The sequence below is a fragment of the Thunnus thynnus genome, chromosome 17 (genome assembly GCF_963924715.1).
Source record: "Thunnus thynnus chromosome 17, fThuThy2.1, whole genome shotgun sequence".
NCBI classification, from domain to species: Eukaryota; Metazoa; Chordata; class Actinopteri; order Scombriformes; family Scombridae; genus Thunnus; species Thunnus thynnus.
This window is the reverse complement of record NC_089533.1, coordinates 3,811,520-3,829,003: the sequence shown is the minus strand read 5'-3', so window position 1 is coordinate 3,829,003 and position 17,484 is coordinate 3,811,520. Positions and strand designations below refer to the sequence as shown.

Here is a 17,484-nt window from a genome sequence, read left to right as displayed (position 1 = left end):
TAGCTGCAGCCTCTCAGATGACGTCAGTCTCTTTCTTGTCCTCCCTCTGGAGACTCCTCCCATTGAAGCTATTGTTTATCGGCGCTGCTGATGCAGCTGTTTTTGTGTGTGTGTGTGTGTGTGTGTGAGTGTGTGAGAGAGTGGGTGGGTGGGGATAGAAGTGCATGAGATCACTCGTGAGCAGCGAGCAGTCCCCAGCGCCATGTGGAAATCCACAAAGACGACTTCCTCTGAAACTAATTAATCGACGCCACAAGCCCATTACGCTCGGTTAAAACAATTAGCATCTGTACATTGCGTGGGGGAAGCATTGTCATCTCAGGCGAGAAAGGGGCATCACGCTGGGATATAAATGCCTGCGTGTTTGTGTGTGTGTGTGTGTGATCGAGCCAACGCCTCCCATCCAAATCAATGGAGCTGAGCGCCGTATGAGGCTGATGTGTAGATGGGATCTATAGAATCTCTTTTCAAGACATATAGAGGGGGGGGGAGAGATACACACTGCTGTAATGAAGGTCTTTTTCTTTAACTTGGCGCAGTGAAGTCACTGCGTTACCCTTTCAAGCGGGAGGGGGGGACATATGCTGTTCGCTAACCCATAAACCCCTTACCTCCTCAAGACCACTCCACTCACTCCAGCCAGATAATAGCCAGCTCCTCCTAACCCCTATTAGTGGCTCAGTCAAACGATCCATCCATTCCCATTGAGCGTCGACCACATGGAAGGCCCATTTCTTCCCTGTTGTGCTGAAATGAAGGCGACGCGGACCGCTTGACAGGGTAATTACTTTTAATGAAATAATACGGCCATTGTAGACAGCAATTAAAAGTCGCTCTCACTCCACTCATTAGAGGAACTTACAGTTTACTTTCATTCCTCTGTTTTCTAATGATCCAAAGGCAGGCCTGTTAAATCGAAAGGCTGGAGCATGTTAACCCCCGGGGACCGGCCCTTAGGTCCTGTTGACTGTGAGAGCACACAAACAAAGAGAAGGAAGAGAGAATAAAGAATAGAAGAAAAAAAAAACTGGATAGAGGCATATAATAGGATAGGAAGGTACAGTCAGAACTGCTTCAGCGGACTCTCCACAAGTCAGAGCTCAGTTATCTGCTCAGGAGACGTGAATGAAGAGAGAGTTTCCCCCTAGGTAATCACGGAAGTGGAAGGACAACATCGAAATATCATCCGACGCTCCTTCTTTTGTCTTTGTGTTAAACAAGCAGGCAAACAAACAGCAGATACTGTGATCTTGTTACATATAATATTGGTAAAATTACAAAACTGCACAAAAGTAGCAGCTATGAATTATCTTTTTAAAGGATGCCGGCCAGCTTCAAGAACTGTTTGCCAAGCTAACAAATGCAAATTGACCGCCATTTCCTTACAAAAGTAACATTTCCATATTGCCTTAATGGTTTTTTTCTTTCTCCAGCCGTCTTTCTCATGAATTCACAGTCAGTGAGGCTTTCTAACTTCATCTCTGCCCCGCTCTTTCTCTTCTCTTTTTCTTTTCTCTCTGCAGCAATTTGGAAAGATTTTAGATGTGGAGATTATCTTTAATGAGCGAGGATCCAAGGTAAGTGAACTAGAACGCCAGCTGCTTCATTACCATGTACTTCTTCCGTTTTCCTAATGATGGCATTAGTGTAGTGTGTACATTGGCTGAGAGTAGTGGTCTCTAAGCCTGGTCCTGGAGAGCTGCATCCACCATGCCTCTCTTTTTCTTTCTCCCTCCCTCCCTATTGTTTTTGTTGTTGCAGCTCCAACCCAAGTTGTGAATCATTAGCCCTGTCAATCAATTCATTATTGAGCTGTTTCACAATTCACTTAATCCACCAGCAGGCTGCAGGTCCTCAAGCTTATGGAATTGAAACCACTTGTTTAGGGACCTGGTCCTCTTTGGAGCCTCAGAGTTTATTAAGTAGGTCCAACGTTATTCAGGTTTTTCTCATTTTGTTTTGAAATATAACATATCTTTGGATAATGCTGTTTGAAGGCTAATGCTGAGTTTCACCTCATATGTCAAGCTGTGGGCAAACAAAAGAAGCATTCACACATTTAATTACTCAAAAAATGCCCACATCCAAGCTAATTTAATTCATCTGTTTAAGATTAATCATGGCCAAATGCAACAGTTTAGAAACACCAATCTTAGCAAAAGGATAAAGATGGTGTTATTTTATATTTTTTCTTACTGTCAATAAATCCTATGAAAAAAAACAAAACCAACAATGTGTTAGTCCATCTCTCAATACTTTCTGTCTCCCCTGCCCTCTCTCTACTCTGCACCTACTGAGGCTATAAATCTTTTTAAAAAAAAAAAAGGGTGACAAATATATAGTTTCATTTTTTAAAAAGGGTCAGTAATTTCCTAAAACAACTGGCCACCACAGTTTTTAAAAAAAACATTAATCAAACAGGACGACATGCAGCATTTCTGAGGACTATTTTCAGCCATGAAGTCATTTACATTTGGTGCATTTCCTGGCAGCGGGACGGTGTACGTGGAACAGCTTGTCTCACTGACATATTTTTAATAGTTTTTGGACAACAACGGAGCTCTATGACACAGAGGAATGAGATACATCAGGCTTCACACGATACACATTGGTTTCATGGGATATATTGAGTATAAGGAAGGAAAATTGTCCAGAAAATATCAAAGAAAATTATTTTAACAGTGTCTTCATTGCAGATCTTTGGTCATGTACGAGGTACTCGACGAAAATATGAATCCCTAAACCAATAATAACAACAAGCCACCAGAAAAATAGCCACCGTGCTGCTGCATTTACCGCAGTATCAGTCTCCTAACCACCTACCATGGACAGGTGAAGCCTGCAGTGGTGTGAACAGCTGAGTGCTACTCATCCAGCTGTTCATTTAATAGAGTGTACTAAGCTCCACAGCTTTCCATTCATAAAGGAGACAGGCTCCCTGGCTGGGTGTTGAGGCATGAATACTATTGATTCCCATTCATACCTGGGAGTAGTTTGGGCTCGTATACAGGCATGCAGGGAGCCCTGGAACCTGGCGATGCTGCTGCACTCAGCCCCCTCTGCCAGACAAGATTGAGCACCGGATAAACCTGCCTCCTCCGCCGTAACAAGCATTTATTGTTTGTGCCCTACAAAGCCATTACCCATGATGCCTCTCTCTCTCTCTCCCGCACCCTGTGTGCTATATAATGAACCTACCAGGCCATTAATAAACAATCTATTTCCTATGAAGCTTTGGCAATTTGCATTCAATATGTTTGTCTCCTTTGAAAAATGGTGGCTCCACTCTCCCCTCTTGTAAGCTAATTATTTGTGCATGATGATAAAAAAAGATAGAGGGGGTAACCACAGTCGGGTGAATGTCCAAAGGATTAATTTTGCCCTCAATTCCTTTTTTGAATTTATTTCTTTATCTCTCTTTCCCCAAGGACAGGCCCCGTGTTATTTATGCTAGGAATAGCAGCCCGGAGATCCTGTGTATGCATACGAGATCACACTGCTCACCATCTCTCACATGTATTACATCCTCAAGCAATTATCAGGCAGCGCCGGCCATGCTCCCTCTTCCCCTGCCCATACCTCTCTATAAGTATATATAGAAACCAAAGGAATGGGACTTGTTTGGCCAGCATATCTTAATGCTTCCACTATAGAGCTCAGGTCCAGTATCCCAGTCCACATAACTCAGGGAAGTGACAAACCCCCCCCCCCCCTCCCCTCCCTCCTCCCTCAGGGGAGCAAGGGAGACAGAGAGTTGGGGAGGAGCGGATGAAAATGAGAGGTTGGGTTTATTTTGGTCAGGGTTTAAAGTCAATATCCTCAGTCTTCTCTATCACAGAGGATGGTATTTACGGTGACACCGTTCACTTTTTTTTTTTTTGCATCAATGAGCCGGTGCAATTTTGCCTCCATAAAAAAATGTCCTACTTATAAGTGCAGTGAATTAGAAATAGTCAGAGATCAAGTTAGCATCTCTTTAGAGAATTCATCCTCACTCTATCTCCTGTTGCCCACGTCTTCAAAGGGAGACGGGGCCGTTTGAGCAGCACACTGCTGAAGTTGTGTAGATAATTATACGACTATTATGGCAGCTAACAGAGTGTTTTGCATCCGTTGCTTCCTGACATTCACCCATGGCACCGGTGCTATGCTGTTTAATTGGGTAAAGCAGGCAGGTTTGTTGGTGTTGTTGTGTGAGGTCATGTCACTGTTATCCTCTCCTCCTCGGATCTCTCTGTTTGCTGTTTCCTGACGCCTCACTAACTGCCTCTAATTAATCAGGCTGCTTACAACTCGACTCTGACGCCGCCGCTGCTGCTCACCTACTCCTGTCTTCTCACCTCTCTTTCCCTTCTCTCCTCCCTTCCCCTTTCTTTTTCCTCTATGTGTGTGTGTGTGTGTGTGTGTGTGTGTGTATGTGTGTGTCCATCCTTTCCTTCTCCTTTTTCCTCACCGGTGGCTAACGTGGCTCTCTCTCAGGGCTTTGGGTTTGTAACTTTTGAAACAAGCACAGATGCTGATCGTGCACGGGAGAAACTAAACGGTACAATCGTAGAGGGACGCAAAATAGAGGTGCTTTCATTTTTTCCTCTTTTCCTCATCTTTTCTCGACTTCCTGCCTGCTGCCAAGCTCCTCCTCTACTTACCTATAAACCCATGCATTAGCATGTGGCTGTGTGTCAGCGTGTGTATGTGTGTGTGTGTGTATGTGTGAGTATATATGCATCCCTGAGTGTACGTGTGCCTGGATGCATGCATGCATAATGGTGGATATAACTTGTTCTCAGTAGAAAGCGGGATCCATACATGTCAACCTGGACACGCCAGTTGTCCATCATTACCTGACAATGCAGAATGAATGCATGCCATCATCCTCTGGGTTCATGTCAAAACTGAGAAGGCCTGCATTCCCCTGTCACCATCGTTTAGTGTTGCCTGCTCTAATTCTGCTCTTGTTTACGACGAGCGGAGCTCCCACTCAGTCATTCTCATCAGGTCAATAGAAGAAAATCAAAGCACTGTCTGTGTTTTTCTTTTGGAATCCATTTGTTTATCCAACCAATTACTGATTTTGGAGGATGTTCTTTTTTTATTCATATCTGTGGGTAATTGGTGCATGCTTTCCCCCCTCTGTCCAGTAATTGAATAATCTGTAAGAAAATTGAAATGATGAATAAATTCATGAAAGGGTGAACCAAACTCAATCACACCAAAGTGCTACAAATTTACATAATCATTTATTTATTTATCTATTTTTTTTATGAATTTGTCTTGGTTTGCTGCTTGCTTTTGGCCCATCCTAGACATCTGGATATTAAATGTGAAGGTCAGTAATCACAGATCCTGTGTTTTGTTGCTTTGAGCAGGTGAACAATGCAACAGCACGAGTGATGACAAACAAAAAAGTGGCCAACCCTTACACGAATGGTAAGTGCCGAACTTTATCATAAAACACTAAAGAACAACAGAGTGTCCTTTTAGTTCTTATTGTTCTTATTTGAGTTTTCCTCTGTTCACCAGGCTGGAAGCTGAATCCAGTGGTAGGAGCTGTCTATGGTCCTGAACTGTATGCCGGTAAGAACTTATAGTTGTCCCTCTGCAGTTAGAATTTACAGGCTGTTTTACGCTCTCCCTTCCAACACTTGCACCGCACCGTACCTGAGGCCACTATCAGCCGCAGCCAATCCCAATCTGAACCCTGAATTTCTACAATCAGGTTCATCCTGAACCTACTGAACATGAAATTCCCCTCAAATCAAAGTGAATCTGAGAGCAGCCTAGATAAGCAGTGGATGATCCAAGCCTCTCTGAGTGGCTGAGGGAGCCTGAGCTATTGTTTGCGTGGTGTGCAACTGTAAAGCTGAAAAAAATGATTTCAAGAGCAAGCGCCCCTGCAACTGTTATCAGATTGTGGAGGCTGCTGCTGTGGATGGATTTGCCAAGTGCGCCAGATTGACTTTTACAGAGCTAACCGAATAAGGGAGATTGAGTGAGTGATATTGTTGGCACCTACCCTGTTGAAGGCCGGTATTCCTTCTGGTCTCAGTAATGGAGGAATGAGATGAGCTCAGTGGGGTTTTCCCTATCTCTCTCTGCCTCGACATGCCAGCTTTATTGCTGTATGTTATATGAACCCTTTGCATTTTAATGAGGGGGAAATGGTACTATTTCATTTGGAAGAAGTGCTGAGCACATCGCGCCACTTTAACGGCTTTCCTTTCTGCTCATTAGACTAAAATCTGTTCATTCCCCGGACAGCTTTACGGCGAACCTCTAAATAACTGTCCATGACAGAAAGCAGTCATCTATCATTTTTATTTCATCCCCAACCCCTCACCCCCTCCATGCCTCCTCCCACACTCCTCCTCCTCCCCCCAACACGCACTTGGTTTCGACATCTTCCACTGATAATTATACAGACACACAAACATACACACATCCCTCTATAGGTGCCTGCACATGTGGAAACATATCTGCTACGCCATGGGCAGGTAGAATTTTCACATTAAGTAAGTCTTAACTAATATTAACATGCGTTTCTCTGGCCTATATATACACACGCAAAACTACCCCTTGCCCTGTTTTTTTTACACTTAGACCAAAGCATTCCAGCATACAGAAATAGATAACCCATGTAGAACACAGACACTAATACATGTCCCCTCTTTCATGCACACTTTCTCCATTTTACACTTACACACACTCACGCACACACACACTTCCCAAATCATCTCATAAATCAGAGGGAGTGTGGTCCACCACTCCAGGCAGGGGAAGCAGGAGGGGTTGGGTGATTTATTGGCTGCTAATTTTTCAAGTCGTCTTGACATGGTGCTGGAGTTTGCCAAGCCTAAATGACAACATATGCTTGCCAGCTGGGAAGATTTGAGACATAAATAAGAGATACATTTTTGAAACAAAACTGTCCTAATGAGCGCCAAAAAGCCATTTTAGCTTCAAAAAAACAAAAAAAACCCCACTGACCATGCCTTCCAAAGGGGAAAAAAAACAAGAATCAGGTTCACAGGATGTTTCCAAAATCATCATAGCTACAGTTAATATACTTTTGGTGGGAGTAAAATGGGATATAAAGGCGATTAATCACTGTTTATCAGTCCTCATTTCTGTGCGGGAGATCAGTGAAATTGGGAGCCATAAATCCTGGCTCACTGACAGCACACTTCGTCTCCATTCGTCCTGGCGCTACAGGTTTATTGTCCTCAAAACCCATTCAGGAGAATGACGGATGAGAGCCTCATGCCGGCTCCCCGCTCTTAACCTCTTGCAGGGTAGATTGGCTCCTCCTACTGATGGAGGAAGGGGGGTGGAGTGGTTGGTAGGGTATAGGCAGGCGGCGCCAACCCCGGGTCCATGTCCTCTGTTGCCACCTAACACCCAAACCTCCCCCAGAGCCCTGCTGGAGGGAGGTGGAAGAGGGGGTGGGGGGGGGGGGGGGGGGGTGGGGGCTGCAGAGGAGGGTGTCCAGGAAAAAGGAGCAAGGTGGTTGAGTTCCCAGTCAAATGGAGGGATTTGCAATAAAACATGGCAATGGTACAAATCATGGTGTGTGTGGTAGCTGGTAGGTATCCAGTGTCTGTGCTCCTGTTTTATTGTGTTCTGATCTGGTTTACATGGAAACTTTTGTAGAACAAACCCCAAAATCTGTCCTCCTCTGCCTCGTTCATATAGTTCTATCTGTTAATAACACATAACAACCATCTGACTGTGTCTGTATTGGTCAGATTTATGTACTTGGTCACATATGTAATTATGTGTCTGTTTATACTGTATATAATTATATGTACAAAGTGTGTGTGCAGCTAAAGCTTTGTTTATTTACAGTACAAATATCAGTTATTTCAGGTGTATACAGTGTGTAGATGTATGTATCTATACATTAAGTTTTAATTGCGTATGTATTCTATATTCTGTTTACATCCTAATGAGGGCTGCGACTAACAGTTATTGTTATTATCGAATTCTGAAGTCCAAGGTTTTGTTTTATCCAACTCACAGTCCAGAATATTCAGTTTAATATCCTATAAGACAAAGAACCTAAGTACATCTTCACACTTAAGATGCTAGAACAAAATATATTTGGCACTGCTTGAAAGACAATTTAAGCGATTAATCAAATATCAAAATTGTTGCCAACTGATTTTCTCTCAGTACACTTAATGACTTATCGTTGACATTATTAAGTGTTTTATTTTTATTGTTCTTATATGCAAACCTATGTATTTCACTTTTTAAATTGGCATTCATTTTATCATTTATAATAGAAAATACAAAGAAAAAACAGGTTGCATGGATTAATATTACAGTGAAAAAAGTGGAAAAAATGGATTTAATACAATAAGACAAAGAAATAAAATATGGCAGCAGATCTGTGTACAACACTTATTGCAGCACATATTGAGTTGTTTAGCTCATTTTACAATAATTGGCAAACTTTTCCTGGATTATTCCTCATGTTGGATGTTTTCAGCACCATGGACAGCTGCCACTTAGAAATCCCTTCGTATGGTCAGTCCCCTCAGGCTAACAGAAGGAAACTCTCCTCTGCAGCTAATTCCTAAGGAGACAGGAGATGAGTAGCTTTTCATTCAACAGTTCATATTTTCCACTACTGAGGTGGAGTTTTCTTGAGGACTCGTGAAAAGCTACCAGCTGTGTAAATGACAGAAAAGAAAGGCTAATTGCCATCTTAATATATGTAGACAGATCCACTCATTGTTGGAGTGTACGTTAGGGGGATAATTAAGCTCCAGACTCTTGATTAGATTAAGCTGTTTTTGGTCCCCAGTGCGTGGATTAAGTGCTCATTGCCCAATGTATTTGAGCAGGAAGTATTAGAGAGATCAACCTTGTGGAAAATCAGATCTTTCTTTATGGGAGCCGGTTATGACCCCATCATTGGCACAGAGCTGGATTACCTCAGGTCCAACTGGCTCTGCAGGTATTGAGCTTCTCTCAAGTTGACACATATGACATATGAGGTGCAGCGTGACCCCGCCGCCCTCCAGCGCATAACTCATATTTTCTCCAGCCCCCCTCCCGGAAAAGGTGTTTGACTTTGGTGGCTAGACCAGGTTTGTGCTTTCATACACCGTGGCTGTTGTTGCTTTTCACAGGCTTACTAAGGTGTGACAGTGCCTTTGATTTATGGGTTATTACTGGAGCAGTGTAGCCTATCGCCAACTCATTATGAGTTTACATTCACATACATCAATGCATGCATATTGCATACAAATCCCCCCCCCCCCCCCCCAAAAAAAACAAGAGCAATTGGACTTTCTGGGGCCCAGAAATAGTAGCGATTTGTTAAGAAGAGGGGAAAAAAAACACCTTGGAAATTATCAAAGAGAATTGTTTTTGCGCCCTTTAGCAACTGCGCTCAGATGTCCACTGCTCCAAAAGAAGAGACTAATTTAAATGTCAAGGTCAGCATTATAAATCACTCGGGGGAAAGGGGGCACCCTGCAAGTCCAGGCAGTCTATTGGTACGTTGGCAGCAAACAAAGTGCCCTACACCTCAATGGGTGGTTGGAGGGGGGGGGGGTATATGGGCGTTACCTGGCCAAATGAGACACAGAGTTTGAATATGTGTGCGGACCCACTAATGGAGCATGATGTTAATGGCAGAAGACATTAAACCTGGCTCTCTGTGTTTTTAAAAGCACCACTAATCTGTCTCCCTGTCAGCTTTATTGAAGCAGCGGGGCTAGGGTGTGCATCGTTCATTAGGATGCTCACTGGTATCATCCACCTGCAGGGTTAACACTGCACACGGCACAGTAACGCCGGGCCGTCATTCCTCAGGCAGAAACCTACAAGCCACCGGTTATATACGAGCTACCATGGATCTTCATTGCAGCCTAGTTTATCTGCGATTGCGAGGGACTGTCTGCCGTCTTCTTTGCAGCAGAGGGTTCCACCTGAAACACACTGGATACATATTATTAACCTGTGTTACTCCCCCAGAAATGAGCCCCCCCAACAAGATCAAACAGGAGCATCGCCGCTCCCCATCACAGAGCGATCTGTGACTGAATTGGTGTGTGGTGAATTCACCCAAAACATGTCATGGAAATGAATAAAGAAGAATAAGGTGAGGGGAGGGTGACGAGGGGGCGTTACTGGGGATGAAGAATAATGGGGATGACTGTGTTGTGATGGACTAGGCGTTGGGGGAGGGTGAGGGGGTGAAGAGCAGAGGGAAGGGGGGATGTGAGGGAATTTCGATTGCCGGTAGAGAGGAGGCCAACTTAATCACGTCTAGAGATCGGTGTGTTTATATGCACCTCCACAGCTTGTAATCAGACGTCCACTGGACTGATTGAAGGTTAAGTAGAGAGCTGTGGATCACATCGCCTCTCCTCTAATCTGTGACCGCAGACATTTTGTCGCACCGTCACACCGACCCTTTCTACTCACCCTGAAGCCTTTCACCCCAACCCAGCCATCAGCAGAGGACATATGTAGCTGCGTGATTGGCTAAAGATGGTCCCAGATGGGTTTTGAGATGGGGTCATGCTGAGGTTTGGGCCTTGACTGTCCAGCCCATCTGCTCCATTCCCCCTTGGGGAAGTTCTGAACATCTAGTCGGGTTGTTCAACAACCTTCACCTCCCATTTGTCTCTACCCAACACCTAGAAACGCCCTCTACCTCTCCCCCATCCACCCTCCCACTGTTCCCCTCACTGCTAGCCCATTGTGTCTAAACTATGCAAAAGCCGTGGTGCGAAACTTAGTGGTATTGCATCCATTACCTGCCTATGCTTCAAGGCTGCCCCTCACCAGGCATCAGGAAAGGATGCGTACAGCAAATGTGGATCCTTGCTGAGTACGGCACAAAGCAGCGAGCTGGGAAAGGGGAGAGTGCTCGATGAGGCGCACCTAGAAAAGATTAAATCTATTGTTTCCTTGTCTTCCCCATAATGCATTCTGTCATAGGGAAAGCAGTGCCACACGTCTCTCTCTAATGTATTCTGTCATAAGGTAAGCAATGCCAAGTCGAGGATGTTCTCTGAAAGTCATTTTCTCTTCTCTTGTGTGTTTCTTTTCTTTCCATAGTAACAGGGTTTCCCTATCCTGCCACAGGCGCTACGGTGGCCTATAGGGGTGCCCACTTGCGAGGTCGGGGGCGGGCTGTGTACAATACGTTCCGCACAGCTCCACCACCACCACCAATCCCAGCTTACGGAGCGTGAGTATCAAATCCCTAACCTGAATCTAGGAAACAACAATGAGCGCTTGAGACAGTGCCAGACTTTTAGTTGTGTTCGTGTTGTTCCGACTGTGTTTGTTCTGTATGTGAACGAGTCTTTTCTGTTTGCATACACGCACCGTGTTTGCGTTTCTTTCCTAAGTTTAGGTGTGTTAGTCGTTATTTGCCAATTTCAAAGAAGTGATATTTACATGATTATATTTTAAGACCATGAACTTTATGTTCAAGAGGGATTGAGGTGATGAGTGTCAATACATATTGAACAAACAAGTCAGAGTACAGGATTAGACCAGGCTTTCTCAATTTTGGAAAACTTCAATATCTAGCTAGTTTGTTAGAGAACACCGATTAGATTCAGTGTCCAGTGTTTGATTTCAACTACCGGTTATCAGGTGTTGCTGTCCATTTACTTTGTTATTCTTTCTAAAGGGGTCTTCAGGGAATAAAATCATTGTTGGTATCTAGGTATGTATATGCTGTAACTGCCTCGGCCTATCCTTATATTTGTACACTTTCTGTTGACAAAGGAGGAGCAAACAAAGCCACAGGGAGAGCTGTAGAGGGCTGAGATAGCGTATAACTGTGCAGATCTCACTGGACTGTGACCAGGGCCTATGCTGATCTCCTGGCTTTGTGCAGCCCTGCCTCACACTCATCTCTTATCAGCAGTGGTCTGTGTGGCCGTGGGAGAGGTCTGACGGAGGCCGGCCGAGGGCCCAGTATAGCTGTCTATCTGTGATTAGATCAGGATCCGTCTTACTGCAGAGAGACTCGCAGCCGAAGCTGGGACTGGAAATCCCACGTCCCCCTATCCCCTCCCTCCCACTCCGGGGCCCTTTGCTACTGATGGCAGCTGGTTGATTTATATAGCAGAGTCATGTGACGGAGCTCCTTCGCTGCTTTCTTTTGTCCTCCCCTCCTCTCCCCACCACCACCAACACCACCAGCCCTCCTGACAACACTGCAGCAACTGGAAAGACAAACAATTTTACCAGAGCAGAAAATTGGACGGGGGATGTGAAACGGTTGCACTTTTCGCTTTAATGTGTCATTCTTTTTTTTTTTTTTTTGTGGTACAGTACAGTAACGCTGCTAAGAGCTGACCCCACAGACCCACAAATGGTTGAAACAGGAAGAACATCAAGGGCTGAGATTCAGTTGGGTAGCATGTACACCGAATAAACTAATTCTCCTTTTCCTGTTCTTCCATTTTTACAGGGTGGTGTACCAAGATGGCTTCTATGGTGCAGAGATCTATGTAAGTACAGTTGGCTTTTCTTCTTGCCTGCTTAGATGAAACAGAAGTAAAGCAGACAAAAAGCCTAGCCCTGGAGACAAAAACGTGATCCCCTCAGCCCTCAGCGTTCTCCCAGCCTTGCTGCCAAGCCGGCGTCGATTAGGCCTCTGTCTGCTGTGCCAAGAAACCCGACAACAAAATTTAAAACCCCCTCAGCTCCTCCCTCCTCTCTCTTCTCTCCTCCTATGATCTCAGACTTTGGCATAGAGGCAGACCCGGGCTCAGTGTCCCGTGTCAAGTTAGGTCATTTCTGCCTTTAGATTTGTCTGGGTTTTTTTTGGGGTAGCTTGTCTTCTGCAGCCCTCCCCTCCCTCCTTCTTGCTCCTCTCTCCTGTTTTTGTGTTTGTGTACACTCCAAGGGTTTGGCTGGGATATCCCTGCCTGCCCCAGGGGGTCTTGTGCAGGCCTGAGTGGAGCCGGTTCCTCCCAGCCATCACCATGTGGGAGATAAGAGGAGCAGCAGCAGATAAAGGGATTAGCCGTCCCTCTGGAGCTGTCCGTGCAGGCAGGGTCACATCTGGGGCTGGCCCTGCTGCACGTCGCCCTTGACAGAGAAAAGCATGGAGGCTGTGGAGATAATGCTAAAATTACCACGCTGCCCCACTTTGACATCAGTCCAAACGTTTGCGGGGGGATGTAATTTGTCCCTTTGATTCTGCTGCCTTTTTCTTTTCCTGCTGCCGTCTGCTGAGATAGCGAGATGACAGTGGGCACAGCGGCAATGACAATTGCCTCTCACTTTCACCCTGACAACGACCAGTGTCTGGGAACGAAATGCTGAACCCCAGTGATATATGACTTACACACCAGAGCCCACATGATAGGACTGTATTTCACTGGCTTTTATTGTAGCGACACCCACCGCCACAGAAGAGACATGGGCTCTGTGCTCTGAGTGATATTGTTTGTCTCTCGCACTTGTTCAGCCACCTCCAGCTAAGTCCTGCACCCCGGCGTCCCTTGACCAAGACCTGGCCGGGTCGGTCCATCACTCAACCAGTCAGGCCAGCCCCTTGTGCTTTACTGCCATTAGTTTTGGCACTGGCTACTGCACTGCTTCAGACTGGCTGAGTGTGCGCAAAGGTCTCGAGTGACCAAGAGGAAGCCATCTCTTAGCCCTTAGTGTCCTCCACGATTATTCAGTGGACACTGGCTTGCTGTAAAGATGTGTTGAAGCTTCCTTTTGGAAATAGATGACCTGCTAACACATTAGTAGAAAAGGATACTGAATGCATACAGGTATAAATACACACTACATACGTTGCATGTGCTAATATATACTGTATGCATGTAGAAACAGATGAATACACAAAAACACACACACACACATAACAGACAAAATAACAAATGTGCTGCACTGTTGTGTGCAGGATTTGACAATGTGGGAGAGTGATTTATTGGTCCGTGTTTGTTCAGGCTGTTGCTGTAATCAGCACAGTCCCAAGGCACGGCTGTCCCACAGGAAGTCATCTGCCTCAAGTGCTGTGACTTCCTGTCCCCGTGGAAAAACCTTGAAGGGAACTGGGGGGGGAGGGGGGATTCAACGACGAGGACCCTGACCTGATTTCATGTGCAACCGCGGCCCGCAAACCACCGCACCGTCGCCTCTCTGCACCGCTCTCCAATCGGACGTCTTTCCCCCCTCTCGAGTTTAAAAATGAATGAAAAACATGCATTATTAAAAGCCACCTATCCACCGTATGGACGCAGATGGGCACACACTCCACTGGCACTAATAGAAAAACAGTGGGAGAACAGCTTCATTTTTCAAAGAGAGTAATAGCAGCACTCCACAATGAGGTCTTTAATTCCTTCCCCACTCTGGCAAATGAATACAGCGGTCCTGACTCCCCAACGGTCCGACCGTCTTCTGCCTTCTTACTTCATTTGTGAGCCAAGGGGGTCGTGTAAAGGAAAAAAGGGGCTCTTCAATAATGGAACAGCAGAGCCTCCTCAATCTAAAAATGGGCTGAATTTTGGGGAGTTGGCTCACGTGGCCTCTGTTATGCTGTTGCTTCTACTGGGATGAGCCTCTGGTGTCAATGACTTACTTCACCCACCCACCCCCCCACCCCCAAAATATGCAACCTCTCAGCACATCATTCATTCCCTCTGTTGCCACCACCTGCTCTTATACACCATATATCAAACAGCACCCTCTGGTGTCTGAAACTGGACCTGCATCGGAGGGAATGTGTCTTTGCTGGTCAAAATATTGTGCAGTGACATTTAACTATTAAGGCAATTTAAGGCTCTATATCTGTATTGTTGTTTCCTTGTGTCTCAGAGAGCTAACCTTTCCCTGTGCGGGTTGTGCTTAATCATTGATTAACTAACACTGTGGTATTTTTTTGCAGGGTGGATATGCAGCATACAGATTTGCCCAGCCCACCACCACCGCTGCTTACAGTGACAGGTGAGAATCCCTCTTATGCGGTTTTCCTGTTGTACCGGATGTATAAAGAGTCCCAGGTCATTACATATAAGCGTCAGAAATCAATATATGCATCATTATGTAATCACAGCGATCTTAAAAGGCAAAGTCCACCTTAAAATACTTCATTAGATGGATGTATCTTGTATCTCTGAGTCCGTTTTGTTATTTTTTTTTTGGGGTATGTTTCCATCAAACATAGAGCTTCTTTCTTAAGCTACTTTTTTTTGCACAAATGTTCAAAACATCTACAGTAGAACAGGCGTAGATTCAATTTCCCCATCAGCAGGAGACAAAAGAAACAGAATGTGATGCAGATAACACACATGATACTACGTTCAGCTGGCTATCTATCTGTGCTTATGTGCACGTTGATTTTTTAAAACAACAATTTGATCCTGCGGGCTGTCAAATAGAGGCAATTACCGACTGAAGTAGGAAGAATAGATGAGGAAGATTGGAGGAAAATGAGCGCAGCACCGCAAAAAAACACACTTCATCATGAAAAATAATTCTTGGAATGAACTGAACATCACAGATTGAGATCTAACAGTGTAGAAGAAGCAAAGGGTGGATTTTTTTTTTTTCTCGCTTTAATTAAATACAGCAGTTTTCTGTGAGCCGAACGTAGATAGAGAATGGATATGATGAATGAGGAAGTGCTTTCTTTTGGGGTTTCTTACGGGGGTTTTTCCCTCCTTTTTTTTCCAGTTATCTTATCTATTAGGGAAAACCGTTGTATTCTTTTTAACTCAGAGCCAAAGAACACACACACACACACACACACACACACACAAAAAAGAGTAACCTCGTTGGACTCGATGAGAAAAGCGGTGATATATGTTGTGACTCTCTGCTTGTGATGGGAGAGTGGGTATATCACTGTGGTATTTATGAATGGCCTCAGGTCTGAAGGGAGACGGAGGGGAGAGAGAGAGAGAGAGAGAGAGGGAGAGGGACCAGCAGGAACTCTATCACTTCTGAGTGATGTCACTCCGGTTCAGGTGTGCTCCGTTTGAGGAGGCGTCGCTGATTCATTTCGGCCCCTGAAAGCCGTTGTCAGCCCGGGATGTGGGCTGGTTTGGGAATCTAATCTGGGAAGGATTGAGCATGTCACTTGTGATAACGTACACCCTGCCTGAGAGCCTGAAGATCATATCGATAATGTAAGATTTATCAGGCCTCGCCGCGGCTCGAATTATGAGCAGCCGTGCTCGGCGAGAGCAGAAATTGGACAGCAGCTTTTTTTTTCTCCCCCCCCTTCTCTCTCGGAGTGATTTAATTCCTGTTTCTCTTGCCTATACTTTTCCCTGAGATTTAATGTAATTCGCCTCCAAGTTGTTTGTTTTGCTTTGTCTGTTTGTTTCCTTTTGAATAAGCGGTCATGCCCATTGGATCAATAGGGGTTTGTCTGTATTGTCTCAGCAATACCTTATCAGACTTAACCGTGAAGCAGTCAGCCAATCATAAAAAGAGGTCACCGGCATTGTGGAAGGTGCGTGAAAACCCCCCCTGTAAAAATATGAAACATTTATAATCTGAAAAGCCTACAGTGCACACGGGCTGCATTACCAAAGCAAGTAACTAAACAGAGCTCATACATAGCAGCAGTCTAATGTATCAAAGAGAGGCCTTGTGAGGAGCCGGTCACAGCGTAGAGACCCCAGTCGGCTCTGTTGAGGCTCTGTGACATTGTGCAGGGTGGTTTGACCTGCTGGTGCCACTCTGGTGAGAGTCATTTTGTAGATATATTAGCTTTAGAGGGCCTGTGGGGTTCGGTGCTCGCTGAAGATAAGAGGACCACGGAGACTTCCCCCTGACCATCTCACGGCACCGGCCTCCTCCCCAAAGGAGCCGAGACAGCCCCTTTTTTTGATTTCACGTCCTAGCCGCTGACCTTGGGTGCTGCCGGACTTAAATGGGCCGAGCCGTGTTTAAAATCTTATATAACTCAATGTAACTCACGCGAAAGGCATGAATGCTGTATGTCTTGTTGTCTCCTTTAGGAGAATTTCCTCCTCTCTCCACTTTTTTTTTTTTTTATTCCTGGTTGATTTGGTGCCCTCAGTCCTTGGCTGGGTGTGCCTTATCTGCTCCGTGCAGACCCTCATTTGCAAGCGAGCATTGAGGAAAAAAAAAAAAAAAAAAAAAGAAAGTAAATAGAGGAATATGTGAAGTCGAGTAAATAAATAAATAAGGCAGACACATCTTGTCCTGTCTCAGAAGGAAATTGGAAGGATTAGTTCCAAACCAGCAACAATGAAAAGACAGGGGCGTGAGCCCAGTGTGCAGCCTGGGTAAACAAGAACAGGGTGAGAGACCAAGCCCTCCAGCACCAACTGTGTTTCCTTCTCTGCATCTTTCTTTCTCTCTGTCTCTCTCTCTCTCTCTCTCTCTCTCTCTCTGTGCTCATTACCTATTCCATCCACCTAATCAAGATGACAATGAGAAGACAAGTATAATTCACCAACCTTTGAACTCCCCTTTTTGAACCCCCTTGTATAATGTAGGAAGCCCAGGAGG

General features: G+C 45.1%; 1 protein-coding gene and 1 long non-coding RNA gene across 7 annotated transcripts in view; one reads left to right on the top strand and one right to left on the bottom strand.

The window, feature by feature from the left end:
* Nucleotides 1-17,484, top strand: part of LOC137200873 (RNA binding protein fox-1 homolog 3-like) — a 505,114-nt gene that overhangs the window by 485,002 nt on the left and 2,628 nt on the right. For 3 of the 6 annotated variants that reach the window (XM_067615564.1, XM_067615565.1, XM_067615570.1), the window contains 7 exons: nt 1,524-1,577; nt 4,480-4,572; nt 5,367-5,427; nt 5,521-5,574; nt 11,077-11,209; nt 12,449-12,488; nt 14,885-14,943. In XM_067615564.1, the coding sequence (XP_067471665.1) occupies nt 1,524-1,577; nt 4,480-4,572; nt 5,367-5,427; nt 5,521-5,574; nt 11,077-11,209; nt 12,449-12,488; nt 14,885-14,943 (494 nt within the window). The remainder of the gene's footprint in view (nt 1-1,523; nt 1,578-4,479; nt 4,573-5,366; nt 5,428-5,520; nt 5,575-11,076; nt 11,210-12,448; nt 12,489-14,884; nt 14,944-17,484) is intronic. The other 3 variants (XM_067615568.1, XM_067615566.1, XM_067615569.1) reach the window with 2 other exon arrangements.
* The window catches only part of LOC137200890 (uncharacterized), a 128,859-nt gene continuing 119,703 nt past the window's right edge, over nt 8,329-17,484 (bottom strand). Inside the window, exon 3 of the long non-coding RNA XR_010932090.1 lies at nt 8,329-8,575. This is a non-coding gene — a long non-coding RNA (uncharacterized lncRNA). The remainder of the gene's footprint in view (nt 8,576-17,484) is intronic.